The sequence below is a fragment of the Pan paniscus genome, chromosome 4, assembly GCF_029289425.2.
Source record: "Pan paniscus chromosome 4, NHGRI_mPanPan1-v2.0_pri, whole genome shotgun sequence".
Taxonomy (NCBI): domain Eukaryota; kingdom Metazoa; phylum Chordata; class Mammalia; order Primates; family Hominidae; genus Pan; species Pan paniscus.
In genome coordinates, this window is record NC_073253.2 from 67,183,671 (window position 1) to 67,203,742 (window position 20,072).

General features: G+C 42.5%; 1 protein-coding gene and 1 long non-coding RNA gene across 14 annotated transcripts in view; one reads left to right on the top strand and one right to left on the bottom strand.

The window, feature by feature from the left end:
• The window catches only part of LOC129397781 (uncharacterized), a 69,243-nt gene that overhangs the window by 43,974 nt on the left and 5,197 nt on the right, over window positions 1-20,072 (top strand). The gene's annotated exons all lie outside the window — the stretch shown is intronic.
• ZNF131 (zinc finger protein 131) overlaps window positions 1-20,072 on the bottom strand; it is a 55,428-nt gene that overhangs the window by 27,547 nt on the left and 7,809 nt on the right. For 11 of the 13 annotated variants that reach the window (XM_055112404.3, XM_055112399.2, XM_055112405.2 and 8 more), the window contains one exon: window positions 9,581-9,725. The exons of 1 other annotated variant lie outside the window; for it this stretch is intronic. In XM_055112404.3, coding sequence (XP_054968379.1) covers window positions 9,581-9,725 — 145 coding nt within the window. Of the gene's footprint in view, window positions 1-9,580; window positions 9,726-11,671; window positions 11,909-20,072 lie in introns of those variants that run through there. One more of the 13 variants, XM_055112411.2, reaches the window with a different exon arrangement.

The following is a 20,072-nucleotide window of genomic DNA, read 5'->3' on the forward strand; positions in this document are numbered from 1 at the left end:
AGGGAGAGAGGAATGGATTACAAAATTGCACAAGGAAACTAGAGAGTGATAGATGTGTTTATCACTGTGATAATGGCTTCACAAGAATATACATGCATGTTAAAAGTCATCAAACTGTGTACTTTAATATGTGCAGCTTATATTATACCTTATTAAAGTTTTAAAAATATTAATACTACAATAACATACCACTACATATCCAATTAGAATGACTAAAGCAAGAGTCAGCAAACTCTGGCCTAACAGTAGTAGCATGTTTTACATCAACGTTTTATTAAAACATAGCTACACCCATTCATTTACATACTGTCTATAGCTGCCTTGCTACAACAGCAGATCTGAGTAATTGCAACAGAGACTACATGGCATTTAAGTCTAAATATTTATGTCCCTTTAATAAAATGTTTGTCATCTCCTGACCTAAAGTTTAAAAAACCCTTGACAATATCAAGTGCTGGTGAAGACAGGGCATAAGTAGTTGTGTTGCACACAAATATGTAAATGGATAAAACCACTTTTTATTTTGAGACAGGGTCTCGTTCTGTTGCACAGGCTGGAGTGCAGCGGCACGATCACTACTCACTGCAGCCTCAACCTCCTGGGCTCAAGCAATCCTCCTACCTCAGCTCCCCAAGTAGCTGGGACTACAGGCATGTGCCACCACACATAGCTAGTTAAAATTTTTTTTTTTTTTTGTAGAGATAGGGTCTCACAATGTTGCCCAAGCTGGTCTTGAACTCCTGGGATCAAGGTATGCTCCCGCCTTAGCCTCCCAAAGTGCTAGGATTACAGGCATGTGCCACCATACCCAGCATATAAAACTACTTTTTTTTTTGAGAAAAAAAAAAAAAGCACTCTTGTCGCTCAGGCTGGAGTACAATGGCATGATCTTGGCTCACTGCAACCTCTGCCTCCCAAGTTCAAGCGATTCTCCTGCCTCAGCCTCCCAAGTAGCTGGAATTACAGGTGCCCACCAGCACACCCAGATATTTTTTTGTATTTTTAGTAGAGATGGGTTTCACCATGTTGCCAGGCTGGTCTCAAACTCGTGACCTCAGGTGATCCACCTGCCTCGGCATCCCAAAGTGCTGTGATTACAGGCATAAACCACCACACCCGGCCATAAAACCAAAAAACTTCCAAACTGTTTTTGTTTTTTTTTTTAAACTTCCAAACTGGCCGGGCGCGGTGGCTCACGCCTGTAATCCCAGCACTTTGGGAGGCTGAGGCGGGCGGATCACGAGGTCAGGAGATCGAGACCATCCTGGCTAACACGGTGAAACCCCATCTCTACTAAAAATACAAAAAATTAGCCGGGTGTGGTGGCAGGCGCCTGTAGTCCCAGCTACTCCGGAGGCTGAGGCAGGACAATGGCGTGAACCCGGGAGGCGGAGCTCGCAGTGAGCCGAGATCACGCCATTGCACTCTAGCCTGGGCGACAGAGCGAGACTCCGTCTCAAAAAAATAAATAAATAAATAAAATAAATAAAATAAAAGAAAGAATTATTTTAAAAACTTCCAAACTGTTTTCCAAAGTTAAATGTACACATACCAAACAACTAAGCTCTATTCCACTTGTAGATGTTTACTAAGAGAAATGAAAGCATATATCCACTCAAAGATTTGTATACAGTAGCATTATTTTAATAGATAAAATCTTAAAAAAAAAACATGCAAAAGTCATCAGATAAACAAACTGTAGCATACCCACACTGTGGAATACTACTCAACAATGAAAAGGAACAAAATAACACCCACAACCACCTGGACAAATCTCTAAAACACAATGCTAAGGTAAATAAAGTCAAACATGAACTTTGCACGGTACACTATAGAAAAACTAGTGATAAAAATCAGATCAATGATTGCCTGGGGCTAGAGATCAGGATCAACTGCAAACAATCATGAGACAAGCTTCTAGAATGATAAAAGTGTTCCCCTGATCTTGACTGTGGTGGTGTCTGTATCACTGTATATATACATATATATATATATTTTTTTTTTTTTTTTGAGATGGAGTTTCTGTCATCCATGTTGGAATGCAATGGCGTGATCTCAGCTCACTGCAACCTCTACCACCAGGGTTCAAGCAATTCTCCTGCCTCAGCCTCCCGAGTAGCTGGGACTATAGGCACACGCCACCATGTCCGGCTAATTTTTGTATTTTCAGTAGAGACAGGGTTTCACCATATTGGTCAGGCTGGTCTCGAACTCCTGACCTCAGGTGATTGCCTGCCTCGGCCTTCCAAAGTGCTAGGATTATAGGCATGAACCACTGCGCCCGATTCATACACAGTTTTTTGTTGTTATTGTTGTTGAGACACAGTCTCGCTCTGTCGCCCAGGCTGGAGTGCAGTGGCGCAATCTCGGCTCACTGCAAGCTCTGCCTCCCAGGTTCACGCCATTCTCCTGCCTCAGCCTCAGCCTCCAGAGTAGCTGGGACTACAGGTGCCCGCCACCACACCCAGCTAATTTTGTTGTGTATTTTTAGTAGAGACAGGGTTTCACCATGTTAGCCAGGATGGTCTCGATCTCCTGACCTCATATCCGCCCACCTTGGCCTCCCAAAGTGCTGGGATTACAGGCGTGAGCCACCGCGCCTGGCCATACGCAGTTTTAAGTTAACAATAATGTAATGTCAGCAAAGCAAAATGAGGTCCTAATTTCTTTTCAGTGTCGTTCAGAAAGTTTACACTACATTCCAAAAATAATTCCATACTGCATATGTGAGAAGAGCACCTCATGCACCTTCTGTATTTGCAAAATAGTTATACAGTTGCCTTAAGTAGTCCAGCTAAATTAATTTTTATTCCTAAATTGTTTAGCCTGTTAAATTATATGTCTTCCTAAGGCCCCATAAAGCCCTTGGTTATTGCTTTTGTGGTCACTCCTTTGATGACAAATATTTGCTCCATTAATATGAAATTAATACCCCACTTTGGAATGCTCCAATACCAATTCTACCATAACTTTGCGCTTAAGGACCAACTCATGGTATAATCAGTTGGAAGACATTTTAAATGACAAACTCAACTTGTCTGGTATCGGTAACACAAATAACTACTAGAATTTATTAACAGTTGAAACTAACTGTTAACTCTTGCCTGGCCACTCACTTTTAAAAGGAATTCCTATTTGAAATATATTAAAATGAGGAAAAAAATTGTGCATCTTATGTTGAAAAAGTACGGTTTCCTTTTGTTCTTTTCAAGTACAAGTGTTGAGGTAAACTGTAAACCACTTCTTTTTTTGTTTGTTTTGAGATGGAGTCTCACTGTGTCACCCAGGCTGGATGGAGTGCAGTGGTGCGATCTTGGCTTACTGCAACCTCCGCCTCCCGGATTCAAGCGATTCTCCTGCCTCAGCCTTGTGAAAACTGGGATTACAGGGGCGTGCCACCATGTCCGGCTAATTTTTTGTATTTTTAGTAAAGACGATGTTTCACCATTTTGGCCAGGCTGGTCTCAAACTCCTGACCTCAAGTGATCCACCTGCCTTGGCCTCCCAAAGTGCTGGAATTACAAGCATAAGCCACTGCACCCGGGCCGTAAACTACTTCTTAGCCAGTTTTCTTAAGCTTGTCTTAACTACAGGTATGACCTCTGAACTCAGATCCCTATCCCAAACAGGAGTAATTAAAAAACAAGAAAAAGTGCTCCTACCAGGCTTTTGTTTTGCAGAGTGGGATAAGCCAGCCTGTATTCACAACTGAACAGCAAGGAAAGAGATTTTAGAGGCTTATGATGGAATGGACATAAACCTGGCAACTGAGTCTCAGAGGCATAATTTCGAGGTAGTTTTTCAAACCCATCCACAAATGCCTCCTGAAGATGAAAAAAACACATAATCCCTGCCTCAGAGAGGCTGGAGACTATTAGAAAAATGTGGGAACACTAATATGATTATTGTTGTAATGGAAAATGTAAAACATAAAAATACAGAATAATAGAAGTGCCTAAGTCAATCTGCTTGGCTCAGTAAGGAAAAGCTTCAGAGAACAGGTTGTTGGCTCTCACCTGAGACCAGAAAGATGAGTAAAATTTTGCCATGAACAAGCAGACAGATGGCATTCCAAGAAATGAAAAGAACATATGCATAATCATGTTATTATGTGGCAGATATTGTTTTAAGAGCTTTACGTGTACCACTTCCTTAAAACATAAATCTAAGACAGGATAAAATATCTGGAGATTTGATCTGACCCACAGCTCACTTTTCAAATAGCCTTAACTACAAGACATTTGTCAAAAAACAATCAATGGCAACTGTTTATCATCGCAACTAGTGTGGTGGCATTACAAGTTTGGGCTATCAAGAAGCTGAACAAAAACTGAAAGGAAAAACTGGAGAATGAGATGTTCACAGGGGGCTTTAAAAAGCTCTGACAGACTGGACGTGATGGCTCATGCCTGTCATCCCAGTACTTTGGGAGGTCGAGGCGGGTGGATCACCTGAGGTCAGGAGTTCAAGACCAGCTTGGCCAACATGGTGAAACTCCAACTCTACCAAAAATAAAAAAAATTAGCTGGGCGTGGTGGTGAGCACCTATAATCCCAGCTACTCAGGAGGCTGAGGCAGGAGAATCACTTGAACCTGGCAGGCGGAGGTTGCGGTGAGCCAGGATCGTGCCAACACAAAACTGTGTCTCAAAAAAAAAAAAAAAAAAGAAAAAAAGAAAAAAAGGCCAGGCGCGGTGGTTCACGCCTGTAATCCCAGCACTTTGGGAGGCCGAGACAAGTGGATCACGAGGTCAGGAGATTGAGACCATCCTGGCTAACACAGTGAAATCTCGTCCCTACTAAAAATACAAAATATTAGCCGGGCGTGGTGGCAAGTGCCTGTAGTCCCAGCTACTCGGGAGGCTGAGGCAAGAGAATAGCGTGAACCTGGGAGGCGGAGCTTGCAGAGAGCCAAGATCGTACCACTGCATTCCAGTCTTGGGGACAGAGCGAGACTCCGTCTCAAGAAAAAAAAAAAAAAAAAAAAAAAAACAAGCTCTGACATATTCCAGAGAACCTAGAAGGCCATACACATGCACAGAGCTGTATACATGTCCAGGAAAGACCTTAGCAACTCTCATCTCTATCTGACCTTAAGGTTCTGTTAACACAGGAAGTAAAGGCTAAAGCAGTTGTAAACTGCTTGATGGGACACTGATGGTGTACCCTATAAAGAGCTCCCCAACAAAAATGTGGAGACTTACTGGTTTAAGACTTTTAAGAAAATTTCTGTCCAATGATCAGTTTGTTCAGTAAACTACCTATGCAGACTTCAGTGGCCATACACACAAAATGTAGACTGTACAGAATTACAGGAAAGGGATTACAGAAGTCCAGGAAAGTCGCTAAACCAGTAACAACAATAAGAAACGATGTCTGGCTCATCTAAACTAGTTCCAGTGGGATAGGAAATTAAGAAACTTCAAATACAGCGTGTAGTTGAAGATGATAAACTTGCAACAGTGGAGAAGCAGATCACTGCTTTTGAGGACTATGTGCAGTCCATGGATGTGGCTGCTTTCAACAAGATCTAAAATCCATCCTGGATCACTGCACTTAAATAAAAGCTTGAGGCCGGGCGCAGTGACTCGTGCTTGTAATCCCAGCACTTTGGGAGGCAGAGGCGGGCAGATCACAAGGTAAAGAGATGAGACCATCCTGGCCAACATGGTGAAAACCCCATCTCTACTAAAAACACAAAAATTAGCTGGGCGTGGTGGCGTGTGCCTGTAGTCCCAGCTACTCGGGAGGTTGAGGCAAAGGAATCGCTTGAACCCGGGAAGCAGAGGTTGCAGTGAGCCGAGATCGCGCCACTGCACTCCAGCCTGGTAACAGTGAGACTCTGTCTTCAAAAAAAAAAAAAAAAAAAAAAAGCTTGAAAGATTAAAAAAAGAAACCATGTCTGGCCAAGTATGGTGGCTTATGCCTGCAATCCCAGCACTTTGAGAGGCTGAGGTGGCCACATCTCTTGAGCCCAGGAGTTCGAGACTAGTAGCCTGGGCAACATGGTGAAATCCTGTCTCTACAAAAAAAATAGAAAAATTAGCCAGGCATGGTGGCAAGCATCTGTGGTCCCAGCTACTTGGGAGGCTAAGGTGGGAGGATCTCTTGAGGCCGGGAAGTTGAAGCTGCAGTGAGCTGAGATTGTGCCACTGCACTCCAGCCTGGGTGACAGAGCAAGACCCTGTCTCAAAAAACCAAACCAAACCCAAACAAATCATGTCTGAGAGACAGAATGGGGGTGGGGAGGTAGGGGGTGGGATCTAAATAAAACTTATTTAAAAATATCCAATTTTTGGCCGGGTGCCATGGCTCACGCCTATAATCCCAGCACTTTGGGAGGTCGAAGCGGGTGGATCACGAGGTCAGGAGGTCAAGACCAGCCTGGCCAAGACGGTGAAACACCCTCTCTACTAAAAATACAAAAAAATTAGCCGGGTGTGGTGGCGGAAGCCTGTAATCACAGCTACTCGGGAGGCTGAGGCAGAGAATTGCTTGAACCCGGGAGGCGGTGGTTGCAGTGAGCCGAGATCATGCCACTGCACTCCAGCCTGGGCAACAGAGCAAGACTCCATCGCCCAGGCTGGAGTACACTGGTGAGATCTCGGCTCACTGCAACCACCGCCTCCCGGGTTCAAGCAATTCTCTGCCTCAGCCTCCCGAGTAGCTGGGATTACAGGCGCCCGCCACAACGCCTGGCTAACTTTTTTTGTATTTTTAGTAGAGATGGGGTTTCACCGTCTTGGCCAGGCTGGTCTTGAACTCCTGACCTAGTGATCCACCCGCCTCGGCCTTCCAAAGTGCTGGGATTACAGGTGTGAGCCACCGTGCCCAGGCCAAAAATCTAATTTTTAACCAAAAAAAATGATGAGACATACAAAGAAACAGTAAAATACGGCTCATGCATGGGGGAAAAAGTCAACAGAAACCATCCCTGTAGAAGCTTAAACACTGCATTATTATAAACAGCCAACATATAATACTACTGTCTTCCTCTTTTCAAAGGGAACTCTTCAGAACATATTACATGCCTATCTGGTTCAAGAAACAATTCAACATGTTACTGTGTTTATACTGAAAAGCACTGATGGTTTTAGGTACTATTGGAATTCCAGTTTTTTTTTTTTTTTTTTGAGACAGGGTCTCATTCTCTCCCAGGCTGGAGTGCAGTGGTGCAATCTCGGCTCACTGCAACCTCTGAGTCTCCCACGCTCAAGCGATCCTACCACCTCAGTCTCCTGAGTACCTGGGACTACAGCTGCACGCCACAGTGCCAGCTAATTTTTGTATTTTTCATAGAGTTGGCGTTTCACCATGGTGCCCAGGCTGGTCTCAAACTCCTGAGGTCCAAGTAATCCGCCCACCTTGGCCTCCCAAAGTGCTGGGATTACAAGTATGAGCCACTGCGCCAGGCTTGGGATCCCAGTCTTGAATCTTCTCCAAAGTGACATACCACTCACTATCATGAGCAGCAAAAGGGCCACAGAGAACATTCTTTTGGAAGGCTCTCATTCAATATTTAACCACAATCTGACATCACCCCATCCATATATATTTCCTTTAATCTTTTTGAGAAGAGATGGCCTGATCAGGTTTATATCCTCAGAACGCATCTCTATTTTGACATCCATGCTCAGGGCTCTCTGCAAGAGTACTGATCTGGTTTTAATTAGCATGTATCCATCTATCTATTCACAAATGTTTCCTGTACACCTGTTATATGCCAGGTGCTAAGCATCAAAGAATATATATACATATCAAGCTCTTGTCAGAAAGGTTTAATCTTGAACTGTCAAACTAAGAGATGATATTTATGGACGAGTACAGTTCAGTATTCTTAGAGTTATCTAAATTTTTATCTCTTAAAAAAAAACTTTTATTCGGCCAGGCACGGTGGCTCACACCTGTAATCCCAGCACTTTGGGAGGCTGAGACAGGCAGATCACTTAAGGTTGGGAGTTTGAGACCAGCCTGGGCAACATGGCGAAATCCCCACCTCTACTAAAAATACGAAAGTTTGCTGGGCATGGTGGCAGGCACCTGTAATCCCAGCTACTCAGGAGGCTGAGACAGGGAGAATTGCTTGAACCCAGGAGGTGGAGGTTGCAGTGAGCCAAGACTGTGCCACTGCACTCCAGTCTGGGAGACAGAGCAAGACTCCATCTCAAAAAAATAAAATAAAATTCCAGTAGAGTCCTCAGAGAAATAAATTTTATCTTTTAACTAAACCACAACAGTGAGTTAAGATTAAATCATTGTGCCGCTATGTGAAACTGATTTTACCAAACTGTTTTGGCATCACGCCAATGATCTGTATTGAGAAACATAAAAAACAGTACCAGGAGATAATAGTTCATACTTAGAGTACTCAGAGTCATTTAGCCAGACACCATGCTAAACGCTTTGCATGCATTAATTCATTCAACCCTCACAATCAAATCCCATGTAGAAAGTACCGTTATTACTCTCATTTGACAGAGGAGGACACAGCTGACAGGAGGGTTAAGTAACTTAATTAAGGCCACACAGTGGTAGAAGCAGGATGTTAACCCAGGGAAACTGACTCCTGAGCTCTTATTCTTAGTAACTATGTTACACTGCCATTATTCATCAAGTAAGGATGTTGAGGTCTTTGTTCATTATATCCTTTCACGTTTTCTCTTTTTTAAAAAAACAGGGTCTCACTTTGTTCCCCCTAGCTGGTATGCAGTCAGTGGCGTGATCACAGCTCGCTGCAGCCACAACCTTGCCAGGCTCAGGTGATCCTCCCACCTCAGCTCCTGAGTAGCTGGGACCACAGGCATGCACTACCACGCCCAGCTAATTTTTGTATTTTTCGTAGAGACAGGGTTTCACCATGTTGCCCAGGCTGTTTGTGAACTCCTGGGCACAAGCTATCCATCCACCTCAGCCTTCCAAAGTGCTGGGATTACAGGCATAATGCACTGGGCCTGGCCTAATGTTTTCTTAATACTTCTCAGGAGAAATTTTAATACTAGGAATAGGAATGGCTCCTCAGCAATTGATTTGTTCTCGTCTTCTAACAAGGAATAATGTAACTGAATACTCTTTTTCTTTGAACTAGGTGCACTTAGAGCTAGATTTAGCACATCTACTATAGACTTATGGTATGCATTTTTGGCTATCATACTTCTAACTTGAAATGATTATCTCCTTATTAAACCAATTTATTTATTTCCATCTATTTCCTTATTTTTAAACAGTATTATGTTAATCTTTGTAAGCCAAACCCTTTGTAGGATAAGGCTTGGTATAAACAATAACTTGAATCCAACAAAACAGTTTATAAGGATCCAGATCCTTAAAAAGCTGTCTAGACTTATTTTATTACATACCAAAGATGCTACTTTAATATTAGCAGTTTTAACACATGATCAGAAAATCAAAGTCAAGTGAAAGAACAATCAGTATCCAGAAAATTTTTTAATAGATCCTTAAATATTCTTAATTCTTCTGAAGAACTCTGTTCTTCATGGCATGACACATACTGTAAGTTCTTCACTAACAGAATGAACATGACTGAATATGACTATCTGAACCCCATTAAAGAAATTAAGTACCTGACTTCAAGGGCTTTGATAGCTTCTAGCATTTGTAGAAACTCTGCTGCTTTCCATACATCATTGGCTTCTTCTTCTCCTTGTATCATTAATTTTGCTGTATATGTGAACTCAATTAAATGGCGAAAAGCCATTTTACTAACACCTGTAAAGAAGATGTACATTTAGAGCATGTAATCATATTGACTCAAATCTTACAATGTTTAGTAAAGAAAGAAAAGCCCAGGGCTTGGAGCTTGTTGAGTATTTATTTTTGAAAACTATTTTCTGGAAAAATTCTCATTAGCAATACAATAATATTACAGCCAAATTTCAGCACTACCTAGCTGGAAAATCTTAAACTACTTTAAATTTCCTGAGGCTCTTGGAGAACAGTAAGATTCTATCACTCAAATATATGAATTGGCTATTACATGTCAGACATGCTACATTTCTTGCCAGGGAGATTACAGCTGTGCCAACTCAGCTCCAAAATCTTCAATAGCTTTTCACAACTTAGCAAACAAAATTTAGTACCTCTCTGTCTTTATTTCAAGGCCCTTCACATTATTTTCCTATTTACCTTTCCAAATTTTAAACGACATCACACACACACTATATACTATTTCTCAAACAAAACCTGCACTTTCTAATAGCTGACTTGCCTTTATTTATTTATTTTGAGACGGAGTTTCACTCTTGTTGCCCAGGCTGGAGTGCAATACAGTGATCTTGGCTCACAACCTCTGCCTCCCAGATTCAAGAGATTCTCCTGTCTGAACCTCCCGAGTTGCTGGGATTACACGCCTGGCTAAATTTTACATTTTCAGTAGAGATGGGGTTTCCCCATGTTGGTCAGGCTGGTCTCAAACTCCTGACCTCAGGTGATCTGCCCGATCAGCCTCCCAAAGTGCTGGGATTACAGGCGTGAGCCACCGCACCCAGCCTGACTTGCCTTTATTAACACCCCCCTAGTTGGATGCTTAATCATTTCATCTCTGGTTATACTCATCCTACCACCCACCCCTTAAAGGTCCAACTCTAATGTCACATGTTCAATGAAACCTTTTAACATTTATTGTAATAAGAACATGAGATCTACCCACTTAACACATTTTTAAGTGTACACTATTGTTGACTCTAGGTACAATGTTGTACAGACCTCTAGTTTATTCATCTTGCTCAATTGAAACTTTATGCCCACTGATTAGTAACTGCCCATTTCCTCCTCCCTCCCAGCCCCTAGCAACCCCTATTCCACTCTTTCAATCTATTTGAGATAGCTCATATGAGTGGAAGTGACTATTTTAGATTCCTCATATAAATGGAAATATGCAGTGTATGTCTGTGACTGGCTTACTTCACTTAGCATAATGTCCTCAAGGTTCATCCATGTGGTTGCATATGCAGAATATCCTTGTTCTTAAGAGCTGAATAGTATTCCATTGGATACATATACTACATTTTCTTTATCCATTAATCTGTTGACGAATATTTATTTCCTCTCGTGGCTACTGTAAATAGTGCTGCAATGAACATAGGAGTGCTAAAACTTCAAGATCCTGATTTCAGTTCTTTTGGATAAATGTTCAGCAAGTGGGATTGCTGAATTGTATGGTATTTTAATTTTTTAAGGAACATTCATACTGTTTTCCATAATGGCTGCACCTATTCCTGCCAACATTGTGCAAGGATTCCAATTTATTTATATCCTCACCAATACTAGTTGTCTTTTTTTTTTGATAGCCATCCTGAAAGGTGTGAAGTGACTGATACCTCATAGTGGTTTTGATTTGCATTTCCTTGATGCCTAGTGACACTGAACTTTTTTTTCATGTATCTGTTGGCCATCTGTTTGGAGAAATGTCTATTCAAGTTCTTAGCACATTTAAAAAAACATTTTTAATTTAATTTTTTTCTGCATCATTTAGACTGTTTTTAATTGGGCAGATATTTTTTACTATCAGTTGTGGGAGTTTCTCATATATTTTTGGGATTCATTCCTTATCATTTATTTGGTTCTGCAAATACTTTCTCCCATTCCTTAGATTTCCTTTTCACTCAGTTGTTTCCTTTGCTGTACAGAAGCTTTTTAGTTTGATGTAGTCCCACCTGTCTTATTTTCTGTTGTTGGCTGTGCTTTTGACGTCACATCCACGAAATTACTAAGAATGATGTGGTGAAGCTTCCCCTCATGTTTTCTTCCAGGAGATTTACATTTTTTGGTCTTATGTCTAAGTCTCCAATTCATTTTGAGTTTTTTTCTTTTTTATGGTAGAAGATAGGGGTCCAATTTCATCTTTTTTCATGTGAATACCTAGTTCTTCCAACATCATTTGTTGCAGAAAACATTCCTTCCTTATTGTGCATTCTTGGCATCCCTGAAGATCAGTTGACGATATTATTTGCATGTTTTTATTTGTGGGCTCTCTATTCTGCTCCTTTGGTCTGTATGTCTCTTTAAGCTAGTCCCATACTGTTTTGGTTATTGTAGCTCTGTAAAATATTTTGATATCAAGAAGTATCATGTCGGCTGGCTGCAGTGGCTCATGCCTGTAATCCCAGCACCTTGGGAGGCCAAGGCTGGTGGATCACCTGAGGTCAGGAGTTCGAGATCAGCCTGGTCGATATGGTGAAACTCCATCTCTACTGAAAAAAAAAAAAATAGATGGGGGTGGTGGCGCGCACCTGTAATCCCAGCTACTTGGGAGGCTAAGGCTGCAGTGGGCCAAGATTACACTACTGCACTTCAGCCTGGGCAACACAGTAAGACTTCCTCAAAAAAAAAAAAAAAAAAAAAGTATGATGCCTCTAGCTTTGTTCTTTCTCAAGATTGATTTGGCTAGTCCATGATTTTCTGTGGTTCCATATGAATTTTAGAACTGCTTTTCCTGTTTCCATAAAACAAAAAAAATTCCATCAGGATTTTGAGAAGGACTGTATTGAATCTGTAGCCCACTTTCTGTAATACAGGCTGGATATCCCTCATATGAAAAGCTTGGGATCACAACTGTTTTGGATTTTGAAATATTTGCATTATACTTGACACAGGTTGAGCATCCCAAATCTGAAAATCCGAAATCCAAAATGCTCCAACAAGCATTTCCTTTGAGTCATGTTGATGCTCAGAAAGTTTCAAATTTTATAGCAGTTCCAAATTTTATAGCAGTTCATTTTTTCTTCTTCGAGACCAAGTCTCACTCTGTTGCCCAAGCTGGAGTACAGAGGCTCAGCTCACCGCAACCACCACCTCCCGGGTTCAAGTGATTCTCCTTCCTCAGCCTCCCAAGTAGCTGGGACTACAGGCACGCACCACCATACCCACCTAATTTTTATATTTTTAGTAGAGACAGGGTTTCACTACGTTGGCCAGCTGGTCTTGAACTCCTGAAATTGTGATATGCCCGCCTCGGCCTCCCAAAGTGCTGGGACTATAGGCGTGAGCCACTGCACCTGGCAAGCAGTTCAGATTTTCAAATTTGAGATGCTCAATCTGTATGGACAATTTAACAATACTGAGTGTTCCAAATCCATGAAGATCTATTGAGTGTCTTTAGTTTCTTTTTTGAGACGGAGTCTCACTCTGTCGCCCAGGCTTGAGTGCAATGGTGCAATCCATGCTCACTGCAACCTCAGCCTCCCGAATAGCTGGGACTACAGGAATGGGCCACCATACCCAGCTAATTTTTGTATTTTTTTCCGGAAGAGACAGGGTTTCACCATGTTGTTCAGGCTGGTCTTGAACTCCTGACCTCAAGCAATCCACCCGCCTCCGCCTCCCAAAGTGCTGGGATTACAGGCGTGAGCCACTGTGCCCAGCCCAATTTCTTTAATGTTTTATGGTTCTCAGTATTGCATGTCTCTCACCTAAGGAGGTGAAAGGTTAAGCCTATTCCCAGTTACTTTATTCTTTATGGTGTCAATATAAATGGGATTGTTCTCCTAATTTCCTTTCCAGATAGTTCATTGTTAGTGTATAAAAATGCAACTGATGGCCGGGCGCAGTGGCTCACACCTGTAATCCCAGCACTTTGGGAGGCCGAGGTTGGTGGATCACCTGAGGTCAGGAGTTCGAGACCAGCCTCAACATGGAGAAACCCCGTCTCTACTAAAAATACAAAATTAGCCAGGCGTGGTGGTGCATGCCTGTAATCCCAGCTACTCGGGAGGCTGAGGCAGGAGAATTGCTTGAACCTGGGAGGCGGAGGTTGTGGGGAGCCGAGATTGCGCCATTGCACTCCAGCCTGGGCAACAAGAGCAAAACTCAGTCTCAAAAAAAAATGTAACTGATGGCCGGGCGCGGTGGCTTATGCCTGCAATCCAACATTTTCGGAGGCTGAGGTGGATGGATCACCTGAGGTCAGAAGTTCGAGACCAGCCTGGCCAAAATGGTGAAACCTCGTCTCTACTAAAAATACAAAAAATTAGCTGGGTGTGATAGGGGGAGCCTGTACAGCTATTCGGGAGGGTGAGGCAGGAGAATCATTTGAACCCAGGAGGCGGAGGTTGCAGTGAGCCGAGGTCACGCCACTGCACTCCAGCCTGGGCAACAAGAGTGAAACTCTGTCTCCCCCCCCCAAAAAAAAAAAAGAAAAAAAGAAAAGCAACTGACTTTTGTATGCTGATTTTGTATTCTGCAACTTTACTAAATTTATTAGTTCTAGTAGTTTTTTGTGTTGTCTTTAAAGTTTTCTATATATAAGATGTCATCTGCAAAAAGAGATTGATTCCTTCCTTTCTTACTTGGATGGCATTTACTTCTTTTTCTTGCCTAATTGCTCTAACGAGGATTTCCAGTACTATATTGAAGTGATAAGAGTAGGCATCCTTGTCTTGTTCCTTGATCTTAGAGAAAAAAGTGTCAGTTTTTCACCGTTGAGTATGCTAGCTGTGGGCCTTTATTATGTTGAGATAATTTCCTTCTATTCCTCGTTTGTTTAAGAGTTTTTACTGGGAAAGGGTATTAAATTTTGTCCAAGGCTTTTTCTTCATCTATTGAGATACTCACGTCATTTTGCTTCTTTATTGTTAGTATGGTATATCACATTAACTAATTTTCCTATGTTGAACTATCCTTGCATCCTAAGGGTAAATCTCACTTAGTCATGGAATATGATACCTGTACCTTGCTGTTACAATCACTCTGCTAGTATTTCACTGCAAAGTTTTGCATCTATATTCATCAAGGATATTGGGCCTTTTTTGGGTTTTCTTTTTTGTGGCCTGTCTTGCTTTGGTACTGGGGTAATGCTGGCCTACTAATGAATTTGGAAATATTTCTTCCTCTTCGGTTTTTTTGGAAGGCTATGAGAAGGACTGGCATTAATTTCTTTTAACATTTCATTGAATTAATCAATGAACCCATCTGGTCCTAAGCTTTTCTTTGTTGGAAGGTTTCTGACAACTGATACAAGCTCTACAGCAGTTGTACGTCTGTTCACACTTTCCATTCCTGCATTATTTAATCCATTTATGCCTAGTGTTCCATTATTTGAACGCTAAGCATGTGGGAGTTATTAATATCCTACTGCTCAAGGTCATCACCAAGGTCTGATTTTTCAAATTCAAAAAATTATGATTTCAGGCATAAATGGGTTAACCATTAAACATTCTTTAATTCTCCAAGGTTCAACTCTGTAAACTCTGTACCCATTCTGATAATGACAATTCATGGACATCTCTTGACTGTAAACTACTTCAGGAAAGTGATTTTTGATCTGTACACTCATATCACAGTACCTAACAGTGCTTCCTAAAATGCAAGAACACAAAGCAGGAATAAATGAATAAATACTAAAGTCACCTTCTTTTCTTTCTTTTTTTGAGATGGAGTTTCCCACTGTTGCCTGGGCTAAAGTGAAATGGCGTGATCTCGACTCACTGCAACGTCCGCCTCCTCCCCAGATCGAAACGATTCCTGCCTCAGGCTCCCGAGTAGCTGAGATTACAGGTGCCCACCACCACGCCTGGCTAATTTTTTGTATTTTTAGTAGAGATGGGGTTTCACTATGTTGGCTAGGCTGGTCTCAAACTCCTGACCTCATGATCCGTCTGCCTCGGCCTCCCAAAGTGCTGGGATTAGAGGTGTGAGCCACCACACCAGGCCTAAAGTCACTTTCAAAATTATGCATTTATCATTGATACTTTTGACGGTTTTGTGTTTAAAATTTAGTCCTAAAGTGATACTGTTTCTTTATATCTCAATGCTATATATTATTGGTTCAGTCTGCTAATGAAAGGCTACGAGACACTATTAAGAAAAACAAAAAGAAAACCTACATTTAACATAGATTTTAGACTAAGAAATGCCCAAGTCCAAACCGCACACAATAGGTAAAACTGCAATTCACAAAAATATGTTCTTCCCATCTGTTTTACACATCTGAATGCGGCCTTCAGGACAGCAGTAAGAATGCTGGTGGAATATCATTTAAGTGTTCAAAGCAGCATCCTCTATTTGTGTAAAGAAACGTTCCTGGCTGGGCGCAGTGGCTCATGCCTGTAATCCCAGCACTTTGGGAGGACGAGGTGGGCAGATTACTTGAGGTCAGGAGTTCGAGACCACCCTGGCCAACATGGTGAAACGCCATCTCTACCAAAAATATAACAAAATTAGCCGGGTGTGGTTACGCGCGCCTGTAATCCCAGCTACTGGGGAGGCTGAGGCAGGAGAGTCGCTTGAACCCAGGAGGTGGAAGTTAGAGTGAGCTGAGATCATGCCACTGCAATCTAGGCTGGGCAATACAGCGAGACACTGTCTCAAAAAAAAAAAAAAAAGGATACCATTCAGGAAGTTAGAACTTTCATGTTTTACTCACAGCTCTTCCATGAACTGAGTGATCTGGGGCAATTCAGAACCTCTGAGCCTCAGCAAACTCATTTTCAAAACATCTAAAAGCAATCTGAATATTGAGAAACACCATAAAATATAAAAAGACCAAGTTACACTCTACCAAATAAGCAAACAAAAATAACTGGACTCACTGAAGGTTAGTTTTATTTGGTTCCCTTTGTATTTTTTCTCCTTGTTGCTTTCATTTATTCTTTAGTATATGAGAGTAGCCCAAGGAAAATACAACTAGCTTTTGCTGTCTTTCAGAAGTTTTGGCCAAAAGTTTAAAAGCACAAGAAAAATCCTTTTTAAAACAATGTGTAAGTGTTTCCAAAGTAGAATGAAATTTTGATTTTTAATCAAACACACATACGTAACACTTACTATATATATATAAAGCAAGGCTCTAAATACTTTACAAGCATTAACTCACTTAATTCTCATAACAACTCTATGAAGTGATAACACCCAGATGGTCTGACTCCTAAGTCTCTGACAAAGATTTTAAATAGGATACTAACAGGATAAAAACTTCAAACTTTTCCTTCCTGCTTGGAAAAGTTTGAAGATACATGTTCTCATTCACTATAGGTTCACAATCTCTTACTCATAATACTAAAGTCCCATTTTTTTTTGTACATACGCACATATGTACAAAATGTACATGTACATATGCCATGTCAACACAGAGGTGGTCAAAAAATGTGATAAGGGCCAGGCACGGTGGCTCACGTCTATAATCCCAGCACTTTGGGAGGCCAAGGCAGGAGGATCACCTGAGGTCAGGAGTTCAAGACCAGCCTGGCTAAAATGGTGAAACCCCATTTCTCCTAAAAATACAAAAAATTAGCCGGGTGTGGTGGTGCACGCCTGTAATCCCAGTTACTCGGGAGGCTGAGGCAGGACAATCGCTTGAACCTGCGAGGTAGAGGTTACAGTGAGCCGAGATTGCACCTTTGCACTCCAGCTTGGGCAACGAGCAAAACTCCATCTCAAAATAAAAAACAGTGGTAAGCTTGGAGGCCGGGCGCTGTGGCTCACACCTGTAATCCCAGCACTCTGGGAGGCCAAGTCGGACAGATCACCTGAGGTCAGGAGTTCAAGACCAGCCTGGCCAACAAGGCAAAACCCCATCTCTATTAAAAATACAAAACTTGGCCAGGTGTGGTTAGTGAGTGCCTGTAATCCCAGCTACTCAGGAGGCTGAGGCAGGAGAATCACCTGAACCCGGGAGATGGAGGTTGCAGTGAGCTGAGATCATGCCACTGCACTCCAGCCTGGGTGGCAGAGTGAGACTCCATCTCAAAAAACAAACAAAATAGCCGGGGGTGGCTCATGCCTGTAATCCCAGCACTCTGGGAGGCCGAGGCAGGTGGATCAACTGAGATCGGGAGTTCGAGATCAGCCTGACCAACATGGAGAAATCCCATCTCTACTAAAAATACAAAAAATGAGCTGGGCATGGTGGTGCATGCCTGTAATCCCAGCTACTCGAGAGGCTGAGGCAAGAGAATCGCTTGAACCCGGGAGGCGGAGGTTGCGGTGAGCCGAGATCACACCATTGCACTCCAGCCTGGGCAACAAGAGCAAAACGCTGTCTCAAAAAAAAATTAAAATTAAAATTAAAAAATGTGGTAAAAGAATCGAAGCATCAACCACTTCAAAACTTTTCTCATTTAACAACCAGCACTATTAACACTCAGGAAAACTAATTTTGAAGTTAGGAGAAGAAAGTTATCAAAGAAAAAATATCATTTTGAATCTGCTCTTACTTTTATATTACTCATTTCACAAAATGTATACATTATTTCTTTCTCTCCCTCACCACCATACTGAATCAATGCCAGATCTTTTTTATTCTGCCTTATTATCTCTCAGCCACGTTGCCTCTACTTTCTTCTTCTTTTTTTTGGAGACAGAGTCTCACTCTATCGCTCAGGCTGGAGTGCAGTGGCCTGATCTCAGCTCACTGCAATCTCCACCTCTTGGGTTCAAGCAATCCTCCTGCCTCAGCCTCCCCAGTAGCTGGGACTACAGGCACGCGCTGCCATGCCCGGCTAATTTTTGTATTTTCAGTAGAGACAGGGTTTCACCATGTTGCCCAGGCTGGTCTCGAACTCCTGAGCTCAGGCAATCTGCCCACCTCGGCCTCCCAAAGTGCTGGGATTACAGGCATGAGCCACCGCGCCTGGCCTCCCATTTCTCTTAAAACCAGAAGTTTCGGCTGGGTGTGGTGGCTTATGCCTCTAATCTCAGCACTTTGGGAGGCCGAGGCAGGCAGATCACGAGGTCAAGAGTTTGAGGCCAGCTTGACCAACATGGTGAAACCCCGCCGTCTCTACTAAAAATACAAAAAGTAGCCGGGCATGGTGGCACGCACCTGTAATCCCAGCCACTCGGGAGGCTGAGGCAGGAGAATTGCTTGAACCCAGGAGGCAGAGGCAGTAGTGAGCCGAGATTGTGCCACTGCATTCCAGCCTGGGTGACAGAGCAAGACTCCATCTCAAACAAACAAACAAAAAACACAGAAGTTTCTCCATAAATCTGGCAGCAAAATTTGATCTCAGCTGACATGAGGCTATGTCATCTTTATCCCACTTAAGAGTGAATACTAACATGCTATGCTGCTAAACTATTAGTATTTGTGAGTATTATGTTTTTCATTACCCTTAGAAAAATTCTAAAATCTGGAATGTTGAGAAGTATGTCTGGCCTCCGAGAAGATTTGAATAAGGAATTGTGGACCTAGCTCCCTGTCTTGACTGATGAGAATCACCTATAGACTAAATAAAGTACTGGTACCAAGGGCTGGGTGTGGTGGCTCATGCCTGTAATCCTAGCACTATGGGAGGCCAAGGCAGGAGCATTAGCTTAAGGCTGGTAGTTCAAGACCAGCATGGGCAAAGTAGTGAGATCTCTTCTCTACAAAAAATACAAAAACTAGGCTGGGCATGGTGGCTCATGCCTGCAATACCAGCACTTTGGGAGGCTGAAGCACGCAGATCACTTTAGGTCAGGAGTTTGAGACCAGCCTGGCCAACATGGTGAAACCCTAGCTCTACTAAAAATACAAAAAATATTAGCTGGGCATGGTGGTGGGAGCCTTAATTCCAGCTACTTGTGAGGCTGAGGCATGAAAATTGCTTGAACCCGGGAGGCGGAGATTGCAGTGAGCCAAGATCACACCACACTGCACCCCAACCTGGGCAACAGAGTGAGACTCCGTCTCAAAAATAGTAATAATAAAAAATAATAAATAAAAATATAAAGACTAGCTGGCCTTGGTGGTATGTGCTTGTAGTTAGAAGGCTGAGGTGAGAGGACTGCTTGAACTCAGGAGGTCAAGGTTGCAATGAGCCATGATGGTACACTGCACTCCAGCCTGGGTGACAGAGCAAGACCCTGTCTCCAAAAAGAAAGTACTGGTACCTGATCTTTGGAATCAAAACTGGGATAAATATCTGGGTTTTTGTTTTTTTATTATGAGCACCCCAGGTGTTTTTTTTTTTTTTTTTTTTTTGAGATGGAGTCTCGCTCTGTCGCCCAGGCTGGAGTGCAGTGGCACCATCTCAGCTCACTGCAAGCTCCGCCTCCCAGGTTCACACCATTCTCCTGCCTCAGCCTCCCAAGTAGCTGGGACTACAGGTGCCCGCCACCATGTCCAACTAATTTTTTTTGTAT